Source organism: Gossypium hirsutum, chromosome D08, assembly GCF_007990345.1.
Source record: "Gossypium hirsutum isolate 1008001.06 chromosome D08, Gossypium_hirsutum_v2.1, whole genome shotgun sequence".
NCBI lineage: Eukaryota > Viridiplantae > Streptophyta > Magnoliopsida > Malvales > Malvaceae > Gossypium > Gossypium hirsutum.
In genome coordinates this window covers 5,989,397-6,009,858 of record NC_053444.1, presented here as the reverse complement: position 1 = coordinate 6,009,858, position 20,462 = coordinate 5,989,397, and the positions used below count along the sequence as shown (strand labels likewise).

At 33.7% G+C, this 20,462-nt stretch overlaps 1 protein-coding gene across 3 annotated transcripts; it reads left to right on the top strand.

The window, feature by feature from the left end:
• The first annotated feature begins 7,931 nt into the window (after positions 1-7,931).
• On the top strand, positions 7,932-19,927 carry LOC107916584 (sterol 3-beta-glucosyltransferase UGT80A2). Of its 3 annotated transcripts, XM_041099653.1 has the most exons (16): positions 7,949-8,344; positions 10,147-10,328; positions 11,858-12,097; positions 12,861-12,972; positions 13,132-13,164; positions 13,377-13,547; positions 14,087-14,150; positions 14,324-14,381; positions 14,466-14,643; positions 14,876-15,006; positions 16,675-16,777; positions 16,862-16,938; positions 18,092-18,139; positions 18,298-18,447; positions 19,094-19,269; positions 19,715-19,927. In XM_041099653.1, exons 1-15 carry the CDS (start codon positions 8,134-8,136, stop codon positions 19,262-19,264), a joined length of 1,929 nt encoding a protein of 642 aa, XP_040955587.1. In that variant the 5' UTR covers positions 7,949-8,133; the 3' UTR covers positions 19,265-19,269; positions 19,715-19,927. The 3 variants fall into 3 exon arrangements, with proteins under 3 accessions (XP_016701366.1, XP_040955587.1, XP_040955586.1); XM_016845877.2 differs by lacking the exon at positions 13,132-13,164 and having other exon boundaries at positions 7,932-8,344; XM_041099652.1 differs by having other exon boundaries at positions 7,950-8,344; positions 19,094-19,927.
• Positions 19,928-20,462: the final 535 nt, after the last annotated feature.

The window sequence follows — 20,462 nt, the reverse complement described above, 5'->3', positions numbered from 1 at the left end:
GGACGATGTACCTGATGATATTGACGCTGAAAATGTCAACAACGATGGAAACATTGACGCTTCTTCGGTCGGGGACCAGATGCGACGTATTTTGATACACAATAATTCTGAGCCACACATGTCGCTTATAGACCCCGACGCAGCGTATGTAGTTGAGTTCTCGAAGTACCCTGAAATAGTTCATCCTCACGGGCTAGCCGTAAATTTTGATCATGATGAGTTATTCATAGGCCAAAGATTTAGCTGTAAAGAAGAGTGCGTATTTGCTATTAAATGGTACAGCATGAACATGTCAGTGGCTTATAAAGTCGCAGTGTCTACTCCGACAATATATATTGGGGAGTGTTGGAAGGCAGCAGAAGGCTGCAATTGGTGGGTACGAGCTGCATTCATTAAAAATTCTCAGATGTGGGAGATACGAAAATTTGTTGGTCCTCATACATGCACATCAACACGTATGACAGAAGATCATGGAAAACTTGATTCGAAAACTATCTATACGTGTATCATGCCAATGGTGAAGGACATGCCGACCATTAAAGTTTTGGTACTGATTGCCGAGATGCAAGCACGATTCTAGTATCGAGTATCATATCGAAAGGCATGAATAGCTAAACAGATGACAGTGGACCAACTGTATGGGGATTACGATTCGTCATATAACGAGCTACAATGATGGATAGCTGCTATGCGTGAGTACGTACCGGGGACTATGATTGAGTTACAGACAATGCCTTATTACGGCCCGGATGACCAGTTACAGCCGGCAAAAAAGATTTTTCATTGGATGTTCTGGAAGTTTGATCCATGTGTGCGGGCATTTCCCTACTGCAAACCATTTGTGCAGGTGGATGGGACCTGGCTATATGGAAAATATACACAGATCCCTCGGCGAAACTTTCATATTGGACATATGTCCGGATCGGGTCGGAATTGATCTAATGATGTAAAATTTTTATGTGTAGTGTTATAAAAAGTATAATTCATTTGGAATAATAAAAATTATTCAGCTTATGCTTATGTTTAAATTGTATCCAAATTAAGTTATAAAATAGTATACGGCATTTGGAATTATTAAAATTATATCGAAAATGGAGGCATTTAACCTTAAATTCAGCTTTAATATAATACAAAATTAGAATGATTAAATTTATACAAAAAAGTTCCGTAGTAAGCATACCTAAAATTAGAATAATTAAATTTATACAAAAAGTACAAACTTTGTAATGTACAAAAAGTGCAATAAACCCCTAAAATTGATGGTTCAATGGTGTGGTCCTAGGGGTATACCTATTCGGAGGTCGACGGTCACGTTCTGGGTGTTCGCGACGACCAACATCATCATCTGGCGCAGGTGGGGGTGTGGCAAACATAGAGGAAAAATCCTGTGGCTTGTTCGGCATCGACGAACTTAAACCGGAAGGAGTCCCATTATGCTGCTGATATGGGCCGGACGGGCCGGGCATGCCGTACTGCGGCTGGTAGGATTCAAAGAGTTCATACTCATATGCGTATTCACCCACTGATAAGCTTGGAATATAGTCACTGCCCGCCAAATCCGGATGATAGCTATCTGAATCCACATGTGAATGTAATTATTCAGGATCTGGCTGGGGCTCCTGCTCGGGCTCTGGTTCCGGAGCATGATATGCCACAGGCTCTGCCTCCATCGGGGCCGCTGGGTACGATCCCCCAGGTCGCTGCATGTGCGGGGGGACTACAGTCGACTGACCTCTAAGTATATATGGCTTCTCGCAACTATAGTACCATTGTATGTACTCTAACGATGGTTGTGAATCGGAAGCCATAACCATCTGAGGTCTTCGACGCATCCAATCGTTCTACAGCGCAACAAATTTTCGGTGCTTAATGCCCAATCCAACTGCAGTTTTCCTCTCTTATTCATGCCGTGAACCGCCCCCACCTCGCATGGCGGATTCGGGATATGTTGGATGCAGCCAAACTGTCGTAGCACCCGATCCCTGTGATACTACTCGACTACATTGAATTTTATAATAAGTGCGTTAGTGCACCATATGTCAGAATGAACGTATGCAGACGATGATACCACATCTGTAATTTCGGGCCTACGGTATGACGTCCATATAAACTGTATGATTAATAACATGGTTATAATTAGCCATAACGTGTGAGTAAGATATAGAAAGTAAGATGTCATGAATATTAGAATAGCAGTTTACCTCTTCCCCGGCATGCTGTTCGATCATGAGTTGGTATATCGGGACAGTGTGCGACCTCTCGATACCCGGATAAAGACTCCACCTAAAAAAACAAATATAGGGTTTAGGGTTGGTAACATTAGTCAATATACTATGACTATAAATAATGACAAGTTATATTTTATCACCTGTTCACTAGTGGATAAACATACAGTTGGTGACTAACCGATGCCAAAAATGGCATCCGATAGAGCGCCCAGGACTGCAGCAATGTGAGGCATCCGCCCATGTCTACAACATCCGGGGTTGTCACCTGAAAAAGCTTCCGATATAACACTGCTAGAACGGCAGAGCCCCAGCTATACGAGCGGACATTGGACAAATCAGCTAATAGGGGCAAGTACATCATATGCACCTCGTTGTTGTTTGCATCGGGCATTAGTACTCCCCTTAGGATATACATGATGTACGCTCAAGCAGCTTACATCAGCTCGCCTTCAGTGGCATTCGCTGATAACTATCCAAATTTGGCTTTCAGCCATGTAAATTTTAAGCTCGTAAAATTTGACTCTTTGTCCTCTGGCGAGTCTCTAAGTAGCTGATAACAAAGTGTAGCTGGATCGGTAAATGAAGATACTCCCGTTACGGGAGTCCCATGGATTGGGAGCCCAAGCTGCATCGCAACATCCTCCAAGGTCACCGTGCACTCCCCACACAAAAAATGAAAAGTGTGGGTCTCCGGGCGCCACCGCTCCACTAGCACAGATAATAAATCATAGCGCAAGTCGAAGGTCCAGATCGATGTTGCTGACCCAAATCCGGCTTGCTCCAAGTACGGCATCAATCGTGCATCCGGGGCTTTCTTTAAACCATTCACACGGCCCCCTTATTACTCGGTACAAGTCCTGATAGTGTTAAATTACAGAAAAAAATATTACGATAACATGATTTATTTCTATATATTACGTATATCCTTTTTAAGTAGAACTCGTGATTAACAAATAATAAATCATACCGCGTTATTAGCCGCATCAGATATGTGTCTACCCTTTTGAATCAATGGAGCCATTGCCATGCCTGCAAGTTCAAAAAAAGTTAGTAAAAAACTCTCATTTCGGCCATTTATTCGTACTATTTTCTCGAATTTTATTACTTTCAATAAAAATATATTATTTTCGTATTTTATTATTTTACATTATTTTAGTACATTATATTTGAAGTGTATTAATTATTTCTTTTTTCTAAAAAAATTTAGTAAAAAACCCTTATTTCGACAATTTGTTCGTATTTTTTTCTCGAATTTTATTACTTTCAATAAAAATATATTATTTCTGTATTTTTAAAAATTATTTCTGAATTTTATTACTTTCAATATAAATTTTTAAAATTTTAGTGTAAAAAAAAACCCTTATTCTTGCCATTTGTTCGTATAATTTTCCCGAATTTTATTATTTTAAATAAAAAATTTATTATTTTCGTATTTTATTATTTTACATTATTTCAATACATATTGTTTGAAATATTTGTATTCATTATTTCTGAATTTTTAAAAAATTTAGTAAAAGACTCTTACTTCGGCCCTTTGTTCGTATTTTTTTCTCCGCATTTTATTACTTTAAAAAAATATCATAATTTATAATTTTATAATTTTACATTATTTCAGTACATTATGTTTGAAATTTATTAATTTAGTGTGATTTTTAAATTAATTTAGTGTAAAAAAACTATTATTCTTGCCCTTTGCTCGTATTATTTTCTCGAATTTTATTATTTTCAATAAAAATATATTATTTTCGTATTTTATTATTTTATATTATTTCAGTACATTTTGTTTGAAATATTTGTATTCATTATTTCTGAATTTTTAAAAAATTTAGTAAAAGACTCTTACTTCAGCCATTTATTCGTATTTTTTCTCCGCATTTTATTACTTTAAAAAATATCATAATTTCTAATTTTATAATTTTACATTATTTCAGTGCATTATGTTTGAAATTTATTAATTTAGTGTGTTTTTTAAATTAATTTAGTGTAAAAAAAATCCTTATTCTTGCCCTTTGCTCGTATTATTTTCCCGAATTTTATTACTTTCAATAAAAATATATTATTTTCGTATTTTATTATTTTATATTATTTCAGTACGTTTTGTTTGAAATATTTGTATTCATTATTTCTGAATTTTTAAAAAATTTAGTAAAAGACTCTTACTTCGGCCATTTGTTCGTATTTTTTTCTCCGCATTTTATTACTTTAAAAAATACCATAATTTTTAATTTTATTATTTTACATTATTTTAGTACATTATGTTTGAAATTTATTAATTTAGTGTGTTTTTTAAATATACCATTTTTTTCGGATTTTATTACTTTCAGTGAATATACAATTTCTGTTTTTTCTTTTCGTATTTTATGTTTTCTTAAACATATTTTTTTATTATTTTATTTTTAATGCTATTTTTCTAAAAAAACTAAATACAACATCCTAAATAAATTTCATAAAAAAAATTTCTAATCAACATACAATGTACATAATATGAATTTTTTCATGCTAAATAAATTTCATAATATATATATGCTAAATAAAATAATAAAACACATATAATGTACATAACATAATATTTTTACACAAATATTACAAAAAATTTAAATTAATAAAACAAAAATTACCTTTTTTTCTTTCTTTTCCTTCCCTCTTCTTCTTCTTCTTTCTTTTTTTTTCTTCTCCTTTCCTGTTCTTTCCTTCTTTTTCTTTCTTTTTTCTTCTCCTTTCCTTTTCTTTCATTCTTTTTCTTTCTTCCGTCTCCTTTCCTTTTCTTTCTTTTTCTTTCTTCTCCTTTCCCTCTCATTCTCTTCCCCCCACCACTAGCCGAATGGGGACCATTATAGGGCCAGCGCCGCCTCTGCTAGAGGCACAACCGGTATCGCCTCTGCCAGAGGCACAACTGGTGCCGCCTCTGGCACCTCCTCCTCCAGTGTCCCGTCACATCAGTCACATCCTTTTTTTTCTATTTTATTTTTTATATTATTTTAGTAAATAATAAAAAATGTATAATATTTTGATAATTTTTTTATTTTTTATAATATTTTAATAAAAAACCCTATTATTTATTAGTGGCGCACTATTACGTTGCTAAAGTAAAAGGCAAAAAGCCTAAAGAGAGAACATTTTTCTACTTTTGATATTTTATGTCCTTTATGTTAAAGTATTTCCTTAAATTAATTGAAATATATTAGTATAAATATATAAAGATTCTGCTATTAGTCCCTGTATTTAAAAAAATAGATTTTGTCCTTATACTTTTCAAAATTTCAAATTTTAATCATCGTCAAACAATAACTGTTCAATTAATTAAGTTATACTATTTTCAAAATTTGATATGGCAAATATATTATCATATGCAAGGGCGTAGCTAGGGAGATGACAGAGCCCTGTCCCCCTAAAATGGAAAAATTTTCCCTTTAAAATTTTTGAAAATTTAAATTAGTAAAGGTAAAATTACACTTTGCCCCCTAAAAATGATAAAATTTTGATTTAATACTTTAAAAATTATAAAGATATATGTTATTAAAATGCTGATATTGCATTTTTACTATCGTAAACATTACAATTTAATTTCGGCCCCCTAAAAATATTTTCAAGCTTCGCCCTTGATCATATGTGTAATGACATGTCAGGTTATTATTTTCACATAATACTCACTAAAAATTTAAGCTAATGGATTAATGATTGTCATTTCCAACAATATTGAAAACTCAAAATTCAAAAAGCTTAGGGATTTAGAATAATCTAATTGGAGAATATTTACTAAATTTACAACTATACACATGCTACGCAACTAGTAATTGAATTTAACTGCTACTGTTTGAGTCAGTTCTAAAATTTCAAAATTCAAAAAAAGTATAAGGATTAAAACTGACCAATTAAAAAGTACAAGGGTTAAATTTGATCAAATAAAGTATGTAGACTAAATCCATAACTTCTGCAAAGTATAGGGACTAGTAGCATAGTTTAACCTAAACTTTATTAACGAATTTAATACATAAATAAAATATTTCAAGTATAATTTAATACAATAAATTATATATATACGAGTTATAATTCTTTCATGTTATTTGTTATATAAACTATTCTTATAAAACACACACACGATTTTTTTATACAATTACAAGATATTTCATGCATTTGTGTGGTGAGTGTGTATTTCATCATATTATAAAATTACAATCGTTTAATTTTTTTATTATAAATTTTGATATATTTATAGTTATATAATTAAAAAATTTCAATATTCATACTAAATTTGTGTTATATTCATATTGATTCAAATGATTTGATTGAGTTAATATTACGAATTAACTGAAAATTAACTCAATTTGAAAATGTCTAAAAAATTATTGAAAAAAACAACAAATATTGTTGCAAGCCAAAATTTTTTTTAGAGGGGTCGAAATTAAATTGTAATTTTTACGATAGCAAATTTACCATTTTAATAGCCTATATCTTTATAATTTTTAAAAGATTAAATTAAATTTTTATTTTTTAGAGGGACCAAAATGTAAATTTACTTTTATTAGTTTAAAATTTTGAAAACTTTAAAACATCTAATTGGAAATTTTTTCATTTCTAACTGTAATATTTATGTTTTTTTTAAATATTAGATCCTTAAAAAAGCTACTTAAAAATACAATACGAGAAAAAGGTATAACTAAGGGAAGCCATGAGTTTTGGCTCTCTTAATTAAATGAGATAATAACAATTTTAGTCTCTTTTAATTATAAAGTATTCAATTAAAGTCATTTTTAAATAAAATTTTCACCTTTATCCTTCCAACTTTTAAAATTTTACCAAGATTTGAACCTTAGAGATTAATGTATCATTTAATGTTTTTGAAACTAGGATGGTGATGGCTGATTAGGCGATAGGACCCTGGTTCGATTAACCTAATTAATTTAAAGTAAATAAATTATAAAAAAAATATAAAATCCATTTCAACTATTGATTCAATCTTTTTTTAGTTTAATCTAATGGATTCATATCAATTCATGTGTCAATCAATTTTTTATTACTCTTTAAGTCAATATCCCGATTTATTTCAAATCCAACTAGTTTGACTGACTAGTTTGATTTGGTTCAAACAAATATTAACGAAGAAAGCTCAATGACTACTCTGAGGTAGGGGTGGTAACAGTTCAGTTTGATTAAATTTTTTGAATCATCCATCATTATTCGAGTCAACTCGGCTCTGTTATTAGTTTTTTCATATCAATTTTTGGTTTTGGATTTTTAGATTTAGATAAAATGATCTTTGTTTTATGGCTTGAATATTATTTGACCACAATTTTTTAAAAAAATTCATAAATATTTCTAAAAATAATAATTTTTCAAGAAGTTTTAAATTATTTTTTAATTTTTACATCATAAAAAATTAAATTAATTATAAATTAAATAAAAAATAAAATTCAATTCGATTTCGAATACATATTGAGTCGATTTTTGATTTTTCTTTCTCAGTCCAATTCCAAAGAGTTGTTATATATTTAAATTTAAAGATAAATATATTTTCTATAATTTTTTATCCACATATAAGCTGTTTTTTATTTTATTTTTAAATTTCTATTATTTTTGTTGGTGTTTCGTTTAATATTATCGGACAGGAATTGACCGAAATATCCCTACAGAGTTCAGACAGGCGGGTTGCTTACGTGTCGTCTGATGAGGAAGCCCCGCAACCAAATATTTCTGGTTTTGCAGACCCATGCCCTACGCTTTCGATAGTGCTCTCTCTCTCTCTATATAGGTTTCCAAAAAAATATATTTTTCCGAGAAAAGAGATTCTCGGCAACCAAGCGCTTCTCAGACCAGGAGGTACACTTTTGTTCTACGAATTGGAGTAGATCTGGATAACGAGCAAGGAGTTTTCCACGTCGCTCGAGAGAGTTCTCCGGATTCGGTGATGGTGCCGTCGCCGGAGCATCGCCGGAACTCGTCCTCCGCCTCTTCATCTTCTTCTTCCGTGGAGATTCCAGTGAAAAGTGAGCAAGAAATATGTATCGATGCTAAACAGATGGATAGTAGCAGAGATTCCCTGGAAGCCGCTAGTGGCGATGAGTCTCGCGCTGGAGTTGATCGCAGTGCAATGAATAACGGTGGCGCCGAGTCCTCTGGTGCGTTAAGTTCTCTTCATGAACTTCGTTCTGCTTTAGCAATAGGATTCAAAATCCGAGCGTTTTGTTGCACAGTTTGTTTCTGGACTTTGTCTATTATTACCTTTGGTCAATTTTAACTGAAATTTAGACCTGATTTTGACTTCCTCAAATTTATTGTTTTCTCTCATCTTTGAATTTTTATGTTCGGCGTTCTACTTGCCTAATGCCTGTCGCGGACTTTTCATTTCAATTTTGTTAAATTTGATAGTGTATTTTGCTTTTCATTGAGTTGTATTATCTGCAATAACAGTTCATCGCTGGCTTATGCACTAAAAGATTTAGAATTGAAGTTTATATTGGATCTTTCCTCGGGCAAATGATGGTGACTTTTGTATAGAAAAGTACATCAGGGATATGCGTTATGCCTGACCGTTGACAGGAGAGAAGTAAAAGGGTAAGAAAAGAAAGCTGAAAGGGTGTGGGAACTAGGAACGAGACGAGAAAGTTTATAGGAAGGAAATAAAAGCGAAGGGAAGGATTGAGATTGAATGTCAAATATAATATATCATTTTAATGATGTAAAATTTATCTTTTTATTCCTCTGTATTTGTGACGGATTAGATGTTCTAAGCATGGATTGAGGAAGAACACTGCCTTTCTCCCGTCTTATTTTCCAAACTTAACTTGTAAATGATAAACCCAATTATCTTGTATCGTTCTTCTTTTCCTTTTCTATTTCCTTCTATGTTTTACAAGTTTGCTTTCCTTTATATGGTGAACAGCAATAGTCTCTCTGTTAGACTGTACTTCCTGTTATGCAATGGATAAAAAGGAAAGCAAGTGTACTGTCAGTTTGTCACATCTGTTGCTTCATCCACATATCTGATTGGGGTATTATTAGTAAAAAAGGAGGAGGAATTTTTGGTGATGTTTAGGTAATAACAAGAGTTGACTTTTCTATTGGAGGTTTTAAATAGTCTAACTGTCAAGGACTTTTGATGGTGGCCACATCATGTAGGTCTGCCTTCATGCAAGTTTGGCTAATAGGCCTGATATCAATATTTTTTGGAGTGCCAATTTGAGATCCTGGTACTCATTTGGTGTGACTTATTCAATAGAATCAGCTATAAAGTATACGTTGATATCAGGTCTATTTTAGTTAAGTTTGAAGGTGATTGAGAATTCATAGCAAGGTGTCAAGGTGGAGGTAAGTTAAATTTAAGACCAAGCACCTTCGTAGTTCCTTTAGAACATCTATCATTTTGGAACTCCAATGCTGATGGATATCCACATAGACACATAAAAATACACAGACAAGCACAAATGTGGACAGGTTGATATTTATGCTTCTGTTATTTATGTTCAATTTGAGAAATTGCTGCCATCTGTTAAAAATCCAAGTTAATGAAGTTAGAAGAAACTTTTTTACTTCAGGTTACATAGAATAGATGTTTAAATGCTTCAATGTCGTTGAAACCTGAATAGGTTCAGTACATGTGAGGATTGCTGTATAAAATGTCAAGAAATGTTTTTTTCCCCCATTTTCCGTTTGGATATAGCAGTATACAAGGAGTTGAGTGCCTATAGTTGGTAGAATCAAGGTTAGCAGAAAACTATAGTTGGGAAAGTTTTGCAATTTCTGGTGAGGGGGCCTTATTCCTGCTTCTAAGCTTTGGGAAAGTTTTGCAATTTCTGTTAAGGGGGCCTTATTCCTGCTTCCAAGCTTTCAGAGGAATAATACTGTAACTGAGCTTTTCTTTATTTTCTCTTTGTTATTATAGAGGCTTAAATTTCTTATATATATTTCTTACTACATCCAGGCACTATTCATAGAAGTTACTCAGAGGTTGGAACATCGCCTGTGGGTATTTCAAACATCGAAAAATTGGATTCGAGTCAGCGTAAACTGGAAATTCCAAAAAGTGAAGCACAAAGGCATCGGAACATACTGGCTGAAGAGGCAGCTCAGATTTTTGACAATAATATACCTGCCCAACAGAAGGTACTAAGTTCTCTGGATGAAGCACCTGTATGATTCCCTAATGTCTCAATTTATGTTTATAAAACAAAAAATAACTCTTTGCTGCATGGGTGTTATTTTAGTTTTAGATATTTTTGGAGAATGATTCCATGATATTGATTATTCTAAGTTAAGAACATTTAAATACCAAAATGCATATAAGTTCTTGATAGAAACATTAAATAACTAATGGTTGAACTTGAAGAGGAATGTTTAAATTGTTTTCTTCTAGATGGATGATTGCTCAAGGATTTTGAATCTCAAATAGGGCTAAATTGCATTCCTCTAGTATATGATGTTGTATTTGTAAGCATGAATACGTGATATATAGTGCCCAATATGCTGGAATTTTTTTAAAAATCATTTCAAGCACCTGACAGTCGTGGGGTGGATATGCTGATGACATGATGGAAACAGTCCCATCATTTACCAAAAGAATAAGATTCCCTGTTACACAAGAAGGGAGAAATTGCCATCCTTGTCAACACTATCTAAATCGCGATTTAGTTTGGGTTGGTGTGCGCAAGGATTGTTTCAACATTAAAAGGGAGACAACAGAGAGAGACTGAAAATGATGTGATGGAGTGCTTCTTGTATTCTATCATCTGAAAAAAGCGGACTGCACCTTTGAAGGAGCGGAAAAGTATGACTTAATGTAGTAGTTCAGTTGGAAGTAGGTTTTAAAACCGGGCCATGTCAAGCAGGCATCTGGTTAGTTTGAAGGATTTCATCATTAATGTCTATTCACAAGAATAGAAGATGCCTCAGTTTCTTTAATGCACAAACACCTTGTCTTGCTTGCATCCTAAGCTTTTGAGAAATTTTGTGTATGTTAGCTAATTCTTACTTAACCATCTCTCCCAGTGGGGCTGTGGGTGTGCCTCTTCCTATAGTTGGTGGAAAGGGTGCATAGTCTAGTTGTGTTGCAGTACTGCTTGTGTGACCATTACTAATTGTTGATTTTCTCAAACTATAAAGTAGGGTTTTCACTTGTTCTTGCATTTGGAGAGTCATTAACTGGAGGTAGTGTTTTAAATGGTTCTTCAGATCGGCACATCCACCAAGGATTTCATAGAAGCTCGCACTGTGGTAGGCTTTGATGCCAACTTGTTAAGAATACGTGAATATTATTGTGTCTCTGGACGATTGATGGGGAAGTCGAAATCAATTGCCTTCCCTTTATCTTAGTTCCTAGAACGACTGTGATTGATAGCTCAGCTTGTCAAAGGGAGACCAAAACCTTAGGACTCGTTGGAGAGTAGGGTTTTTTGACTGAAATTCTGCTTAGGTTTTATTAAATAGAGAATACAATAATTAAATAAATTCCTACCAAACACAGCTTCTTTTATTTTAAGAGTCCTATCTAACTTCTCCCAAGAGTCCTACACCCAAGAGATGTCCACAACAGTATTCTTACATGTTGCTTGATGAGTGGTTTATTGATTAGTGTGACAGCTTGATTACTTGAGATGCACAGCTGACAATGCTATAAATCTTATAAATCCGTGCAGCTTAACTTGTTGAACAGAATAGCTACCTTGAAAGATGATGGGACTGTGGAGTTTGAGGTCCCTGGAGATGTTGAGCCCCATGCTCTTGGTGGTGGGCAGAGAGACGTATATACTGGAGTTGCTGAAGAAGAGTCACTTGAAACGGAACTTCAGTATATTCCTCCGTTGCAAATAGTGATGCTTATAGTTGGCACACGTGGAGATGTGCAGCCATTTATTGCGATTGGAAAACGTCTCCAGGTTAGGAATATTTTGTTTTTATGTGGTTCATTTTTGCTATTTAGCTAAACTTTTGGTTTGCTTATAGCCTTTAACTTTTCTGTAACCTTGTTTGGGCTTCTGTTAACATATGTAAATAAAAAATGGAGCAATTTCAACCAAAATTACTATGTTGAAATTTGAGGACTCAATTATTGCTCTTGTTTGTTTTAATTATATCTTTCTCTATTTATATATTAAAATCGAATTCTCTATATTTAAGATTGAGCCAGGGATTGCTTCTTTCTACTCGCATTGACTTAGGGTAAACTAGATTAAAAAATCTGTTATAGTCCATAGAAAACAGGCTCTTTATGAGCAGTTTACTTATAGACCGGAAGTGTTGCACTTGGTGATGATCATTTAGGTAGTTTGCTGGCTTGATCAGGATCAAAGTGCTGCTTGCTGGGATCAGTATCATTACTTGTGAAATGGAGAGTGTTGGATGATTTCCTTTCTTTGTCAGTGTCTTAATTGCTCTGAATTAGTTTTATCTTTTATATTAAAAATGAGATATTTTAAGTTTTTGGAGCCTTTTTTCCTAGGGTTTAGTGCAAAAGATGGTTTTTATAGTACCAGTTTTCAGTTTTTGTAATAGTTATATGTTCTTTTGAAACCTGGTTGGCAACTACATGCATACTGCATTGGACAAAAAAAAAGAAAAAAGAAGTGAAACAATTTTATGGTCATGCAGGATTATTGTTTGTTTAAAATGTTACCATTCAAAAGGATGTTTTGCATGCAGGACTATGGTCATCGTGTAAGGCTGGCAACTCATTCAAATTTCAAAGACTTTGTGCTGACTGCCGGACTTGAGTTCTATCCATTAGGCGGAGATCCTAAAGTTCTTGCTGGTTGTATGTACCTAACACATTATTTGATGATTTTCTGGTGCAATCTTCTAGGGATTCTGATTAGATTGTTTTGAGATGGTTCCTATATGTAATTAAAGTTAGTGCCTTGCTAAGCATTTAACACATACATAACTGCAAGACATTTTTCATCCGTTTTTGCAGCAGTAGCACTGATTACTGAACTTCTTGTTATTTGTAAGTTTGTCAATAACAAAGCTTCATATAAACTATGTAGGTGTTAAGTTACGTTTCAAAAAAAAGAATAATGTGGATGTTAAGTTGAAGATTGTTCAGTATGCTCGAAGCAATATATTAATGAAATTGAATGTGATTAGTTGTTAAAAGTTCGGATTTCCTGCAGGGCTTCTTAATGATTTCCTTTCCCTTCAATTTTTTTCTCTGAGCAGATATGGTTAAAAATAAAGGCTTCTTGCCATCAGGGCCTTCTGAGATTCCTATTCAGAGAAATCAGATAAAGGAAATCATCTACTCTTTGCTTCCAGCTTGCAAAGATCCTGACCCTGATTCTGCTATCCCTTTTAAGGCAGATGCAATCATTGCAAACCCTCCAGCATATGGTTAGATGTTACTACTTCTCAAGTTATAATGGTGTTCTCTCTTTATATATGGCCATATATTCTTGAATGGGCATGTACGCTTGCTTAAGTATGCATTTATGGGTTTGAATAACGGAGATATTGTGGTTTTCTAAGACTTGAAGTTCCGGTTTCTATTTATTATGGATCTTTGCATTTATTTATGATACATACAATATGTAAAGGGCTTTTGGCAGTATAGAGTATCGTATTTATATTTATTCTTTTAGCACCCTGCTTTTAGCATCCTGGTGTAGCAAAAGTTTATGCCTAAATCATGGCTGTGATGTGGAACAAGTTTCCTAATGACTTTTTCGAAAAAAAAAAGGGTAAATACCTAATGAAGCCTCCCAGTTGTCTCTATTCGAGAAAAAATTCTGGTGGGAGAATGTGAAGATTTCTCTTAATGTACTGTTTATTCTTGCAGTTATGCATTGTAATTTGTTTCTGGAATATTAGTTTTATTCATGTTCAATATATTGGTTAAATATTCTGATAGAAACTTTGTCAATGCTGTTTAGGACATACCCATGTGGCAGAGGCATTGAAAGTACCAATTCATATATTTTTCACGATGCCATGGACGTAAGTCTTGTCTGGGTAATATTATCTATAGCTGAGCTAGATGTTGCTTTAACATCTCCAAAGCTAGCAGTTTACAATTGCCATTTCTTGTTTTGTATCAGTCTGTTGTTCTATTACATGGTTTAATGGGCACTCTTAGACTGCTTTGCACAATCCATTATTGTTTCCTCCAGGCCAACAAGTGAGTTTCCACACCCTTTGTCCCGTGTGAAGCAACCTGCTGGATATCGAGTGAGCTCTACAAAGTATATTCATATGTATCATTTTATTCTTTTGTTCTCCTTTTCTTATCTTGTTTGTTTGTGTTTGCTGCAGCTTTCTTATCAAATTGTTGATTCAATGATTTGGCTCGGGATAAGGGACATGATAAATGATCTTAGAAAGAAAAAGCTGAAGCTGCGACCAGTCACATATTTGAGTGGTTCCCAAGGCTCTGATTCTGATGTTCCATATGGATATATATGGAGTCCTCACCTTGTTCCTAAGCCTAAAGGTGGTGGTTGGTATAAGTCTACTTGTAGTGTGCAAAACTCAAAAAGAATTAACTCTGGGCTTTTAAGAATCTTGGAGTTAATTTTATTTCATTTTTCAGTTCATGTTCTCTTGGTTTATGTATTAAAGCAGGAGGATGTCTTTTTAGAAGAAACAATATATTCTGTTATGACTATACATGCTAGCAAGAATTTCTCAAAGAGAAGGATGACACTTCCATTTTTCTCCTTCAGATTGGGGACCTAAGATTGACGTGGTAGGCTTTTGCTTTCTTGATCTTGCAACAAATTATGAACCTCCTGAATCACTCGTAAAGTGGCTTGAAGCTGGTCCAAAGCCTATTTATATTGGATTTGGTAGCCTTGTGAGTTTGATTTCTTTTCTCATTATCATTTGCTATATTCTGCTGTAGTTTGTGAGTTAGTTTTCCCTATTAAGTTGCAGATATTTATAGCAGTAGCTACTTGAGAATTTAAGGTTTTCTTTGCATTTTGAGTTGTGAGCTCCAACTATAAGTGTGATATTATTTATTAATATAAATCCCAAAACATTTTAGAGTATATAATGAATGGTTACTAGTCAAATTGGTTTCCCTGTTTAGGGTTTCTCTCTCTCTCTTTCTCTCATATTTTATTTTTACAATAAGTTGAGACCCTTATTGTGTGGAGGGCATGGTCCATAATTACTAGCTTGGATACATGCTGTTTATATATTTCATTCTTAATTATTAGTGCCCTTCTAGTGCTATCAAAATGTGTTTTACTTATGATGTGCTTAGTAAACCTAATATGCAAAGAATGAAATGATTGCTCATTTTATACAATAAAAACATATTGGGGACCACTAATTACATGAAATCTAGGATTTATCTAAGGGGTTTTATGTTAGAGTTGAAATACAATGCTAGCTGGCCCTGGGCAAAGATTAAATATTAAGTTTGGTCTCTAGAGATGGGTTCCTCTCCTTTTACAGGTTAAGAGATGTATCAAGATATTAAGTAACATGGTGAGATAGATTAAGAATTTTAGGTTGCATAATTTTTTTTCACAACTGTTTTAATCAAAGCTAAGGACTTGGTTTTCAATGTTGATTAAATTGTTATGGAGTTTTTGGCTTTACAAAAGCATTTCTCTTGAAATCTAAACTTTAAATCTACCGTGCTTGGTCATTTCCTGCATGTTTTCTTTTTCTATCTTCTTCATACAGAAAGGTTTTTCTCTTTAATTTCTTATATTGAGGTTTTCTAAACTGTATTCTTCCAGACATCTGAAGTATGTTAGTTAGGGAAGCTGCTGAAATTCATAAATAGTAGTAGAATTTTGTATCATAACTTATGTTCTGAAATTGCCAGCATCTTTATGTTGCAACCAGAAATTGCATTGCTTCTTTGTTTACTGAGTAAGCTATAATGTTGTGAGTCCTAAACATTCATTGACCACCTTGTGTAATCCTTTGAAGTAGCTCTTCTCTGATGAATGTGTCAAAAGCTCCTGACACAACTATATTTTGTTTGTTGTGGGCTGAGATCCAATTTTTTTGAAGTTTTTTGTTTATATTTCTGCTTTAATATGGTTGCTACTTTTTCTCATCAATTATACTATTTTGATGGAGCAAAGTAAAATCCTTAGAGCAAGAATACTAGGGTTGAAATAGAAAAGTGCAACAGGATTTAGAACCCTTTGTTGGTGTTCCTAGGGAATTGACATTTTTGTCCATTTTGTTAAGCATAGGATTTGATAAAGATCTGTTTTCCAGCAAGTTTTGTATGACCTATTTGTGTTGCCATTATAAAGACAAGGCTAATGAATGTGATAAATGACTGCATCATTTGATTGTTTTCCCTCGTTTCCAATAGAGATCGATCACATTAACCATAAAAATAGATTTTTACCCTAATTATGGTGAATTAATATCACAGTTAAGTTGGCTGGTTGCTATCGGATACTGTTCTCACTTGTTTGATCTTATTTATGCTTTTTACTTTTTTCTATGTATATGATCTTTTTTGTACTATTCCTTCTACCCATTTCAGCCTGTTCAAGAACCAGAAAAAATGACCCAAATTATTGTCGATGCATTGGAACAAACTGGGCAGAGGGGTATAATTAATAAAGGCTGGGGTGGCCTTGGTAGCTGTAAGTTTTTTTCTTCTTACTTCTTATTATTATCCTAGTGCCCGTGTGCAATATTTTCTTAGCTTTTTTTCCATTTATTCTCAGTGGCAGAATCCAAGGACTCTGTTTACTTATTGGACAACGTCCCTCATGATTGGCTATTCTTGCAATGCATGGCTGTGGTGAGTCCATTACTAGAGTACTGCTTTTATGGGGATTCTTTCTCTTTATATTTGTTTAGCATCTTTGCTTTTTTTGTTCAACCTGTTTAGAATCTTTATTCATAATCACATTCTATATAGTGGTTATAATGCATGGTTTGACTTCTTTTCACTCAGAATGGGCATGGAATGCTGCTTATGGTAAAAGTTTCTTTGAGAGCTATTGTCAGAATGTTTTCTGTCTTGTATTCCTGTCCTAGCTTATTGTCTGAATTGATTACAAGTTCAACATTGAAAGTTTGCAAAGTTGCAGCCCTCCCCCTTTTATTGTCTTGTAAAAAGGGAAAAAAGTTTCTAAATATTTTGAAACTACTATCACTTTGGTTAGCTCCTCAAACTTCACATATCAGCTCTTTTCATCATAACATGACTGTTATTATTTTTGGAAAACACTTTTCTTTTTTGTGATGGACACCAGCTGAGGCAACCTTTTTTCATCTTAGAGGAAACATGTGCAAAGATTAGGGTTTCTCGGTGAGGTCAAATCTGTGGTGTTTAATAAATTTTTTTAAGAACTCTGAACAAATATCTGCCTATATTTTACACTTTTAGATACTTTGGTGGTATTTAAATACATTGATGGATATCTAAGGTATGGTGGGTGCTCAATAACATAATGGTATGTCAACTAAGCTTGGCAATCAAGGGTAGTGGAGGTCATGATACAATATTAGAGCAGAAGCCGAGTGGTGCTAGTAACACATAATGTAGAAACTAAATTACTTGAGGAATATAACCTGCTTATGTGTAATACGAGGATGTGCAAGTATTTGATCATGCCGATTAATCAAATTTTTATCATTTGGATCTCTTACAATTTTCTGATATCGATGTGCTTCTATGTTCATTTTCTTGAAGTACCAACACCTGTGTCTGACATGTATGAGAATATGGAAATGAGGATGTCACCCTTCAATGATCCTCCAAATACACGGAAAAACTTCAAAAAAGTTGAACATATTCGTATGCATATTTATATCTAACATTCACGCCTAAGTCTGAATAATATAGTATGATATTACTTTGTTTTGCCCCTTCAAGTTGTTTCCCTCCAACTCTCTCTCCTATTTGGTTTTGAATGGCAAGACCTTTTCTTTTTTTGCCCTGCTTTCAGGTTCACCATGGTGGTGCCGGAACAACAGCTGCCGGTCTTAAAGCTGCGGTAAGAACAAACATTTACATCTTTGCTGTTAGTTTATCTACTTGTTCCATGACTAGGTGCATACATTGTCTTGTTTGTCTGGTTTGATGATGATGTGCGTTTGGTTTCATTTGATGTCCACTCGTATCTTGATCCACACTTTTTCCCCTCAAATTTAGTGCCCAACGACCATTGTGCCATTTTTTGGTGATCAACCTTTCTGGGGAGATCGAGTGCATGCTAGAGGAGTGGGACCTGCACCAATTCCGATTGATGAATTCTCACTTCCCAAGCTGATTGATGCAATAAAATTCATGCTAAACCCAAAGGTAATTATGAATTTGAGATGCCAAATTTATTTGTTCAATTTACATTTGCTTTGCCATTTTAGATTTTAGCCATTTAGTCTTGCCCCTTTTTTTTTTAATAATCCATAATCCATTGGCGGTTTTTCTTTTCATTTTTCTATTGAGTTGAGGGTTATGTTACTTAGGAAATGTGCTTGAGATAGGTATGTTTAAGTTGTCCAGGATTTTTTCCATGCTTCTTTGGAAGGTCATATTAGTAAAAGAGACTTTAAAAGAATGAAGACTCCGAGTATTCAGGTTGAGGGGCTGTAGTTAGGATCTATTGCTGCCATGTTCTAGTAAAGATCGATTGTAGGGAGTTTCTACAAGCAGCTACACGTTTGTATCTATTTTTTGTGGCTTGTTTGATGTCGAACATCATTTGGGATTTGAGTAACTCAAACGAGAGGTCAATGTCTCTCTTCTTGATAATACCTCTCTCCTTGGGACCACCAACCTGGGATCGTGTAAATCAAATTTCATGAAACATCGTTTAAGTGATATAAGTGAACTGAAGCACAGCTGAAAACTGATTCAGCAATTAATGCATTTTTTCTTTTTAGAAGACAAGGTTAAAAATATATATATATTTAAAATTTTCCACAAACTCACTCATGAGATATCTCAGGTTAAAGAGAGAGCTGTTGAACTTGCCAAGGCAATGGAGAATGAGGATGGGGTGAGTGGAGCGGTAAAAGCATTTTTTAAGCATCTTCCTCGCAAGAAGCCAGAACTGGAGCCATCACTGGAGCCACCATCTAGTCTGTTCTCCATTAGTCGGTGTTTTGGTTGTTCGTGAATCTGGTATGCCTGTTTGTTTCTTCCTTTTAAGTTGTTTTAAGTTAAATGTGTTCTGCAGCCCTTGTTGCCGTCTTATTACCTGAGTCTATCTAAACATCATGAATTCTCATCCCTACTTCGAGAAATCTACTTATTTTAACAGTTAAAGCCACATTTTAGCGTACAACATAAATTTGCATTCATCTCAAAGGTTAAAAATAAATAAAGAAAAAGAAAAAAAGAAAAAGCCCTTTATTTATTTATTTATTTTTGAGCTATCATCTTTGCTAAATTATTCGAGTTACCATCATTGGTGCGAAATCTAGAAGTGTAGTGTCATAAAATTACTGTGTCAAACATTCTGTTTTAGAGTCCCTTCAACGGATTAAGTGTGTAAACTGTGAATAACACATATAGATGGATTTGGCTGTGAATTATTATTTTTAATTGTGATATTGGATAATTGCAGGATGGTAAGCTTGTGGTAAAAACGAGTTTCTTTTTAGTCCTCGAAAATAATATCTTAAAGCTTTTGTATGTTCTTCGATAAGGTCTGTTACAGAATATTAGGATTATCGAATTCTAATCCCATAGCTTCGTTATAATAATGTAAAGCCCATGTGTTTTTTGCCCCTTGTTGCCGAGGGGAATTGTCTGATTAATAAATCGGCCTTACTCTCTTCGAAGGGGTGTGCATAATTTAGTCAAAAATTGAATTAATTTTGGTTAACTAATCCTACTTTTGGTCAGCTTTCGGTAGGAGTTTCTAAATTTTCTTTTATCAACTATTTAGATTTGAAAAAAAAAAAATCAGAAATATGTAAATAGCAGTATGCTTATAATCTTTATATTTTTAAGTTTCTTTTTGTTCAATAAGTTTTACATTTATTATAGACGTCTTTTATTTGGTTGACATCTGAATAGCGAAGCGGATTGAGGGTTTGATAAATATATTACAAGGTTTAGTAAAAAATAATAATTTAATTATATAAATAAATTTGATACTTGTTATATTCCGTTGTGGAGTCTATAAAAATATTTATTATTATTATTATTATTTGGATAAGTTTTGTAATCCAATGAAATAACAAAAGCTGTGAAACTGTCAATACAGGCTATTTGTATGTATAGAACAGAAAATTACCCATTCCAAAATGTTTCAAGCCAAACACAAATTATCTACTGTCTGTTCTTGCCTTGAAACCTTAAGCTAATCA

Excerpts from the sequence above, each read along its gene's own strand:
- LOC107916584 (XM_041099653.1), top strand. The coding sequence starts at position 8,134 with ATGGTGCCGTCGCCGGAGCATCGCCGGAACTCGTCCTCCGCCTCTTCA. Across the intron at positions 14,151-14,323 it reads TTTTTCACGATGCCATGGAC|GCCAACAAGTGAGTTTCCAC; the intron begins GTAAGTCTTGTC and ends TGTTTCCTCCAG. Across the intron at positions 15,007-16,674 it reads ATATTGGATTTGGTAGCCTT|CCTGTTCAAGAACCAGAAAA; the intron begins GTGAGTTTGATT and ends TACCCATTTCAG.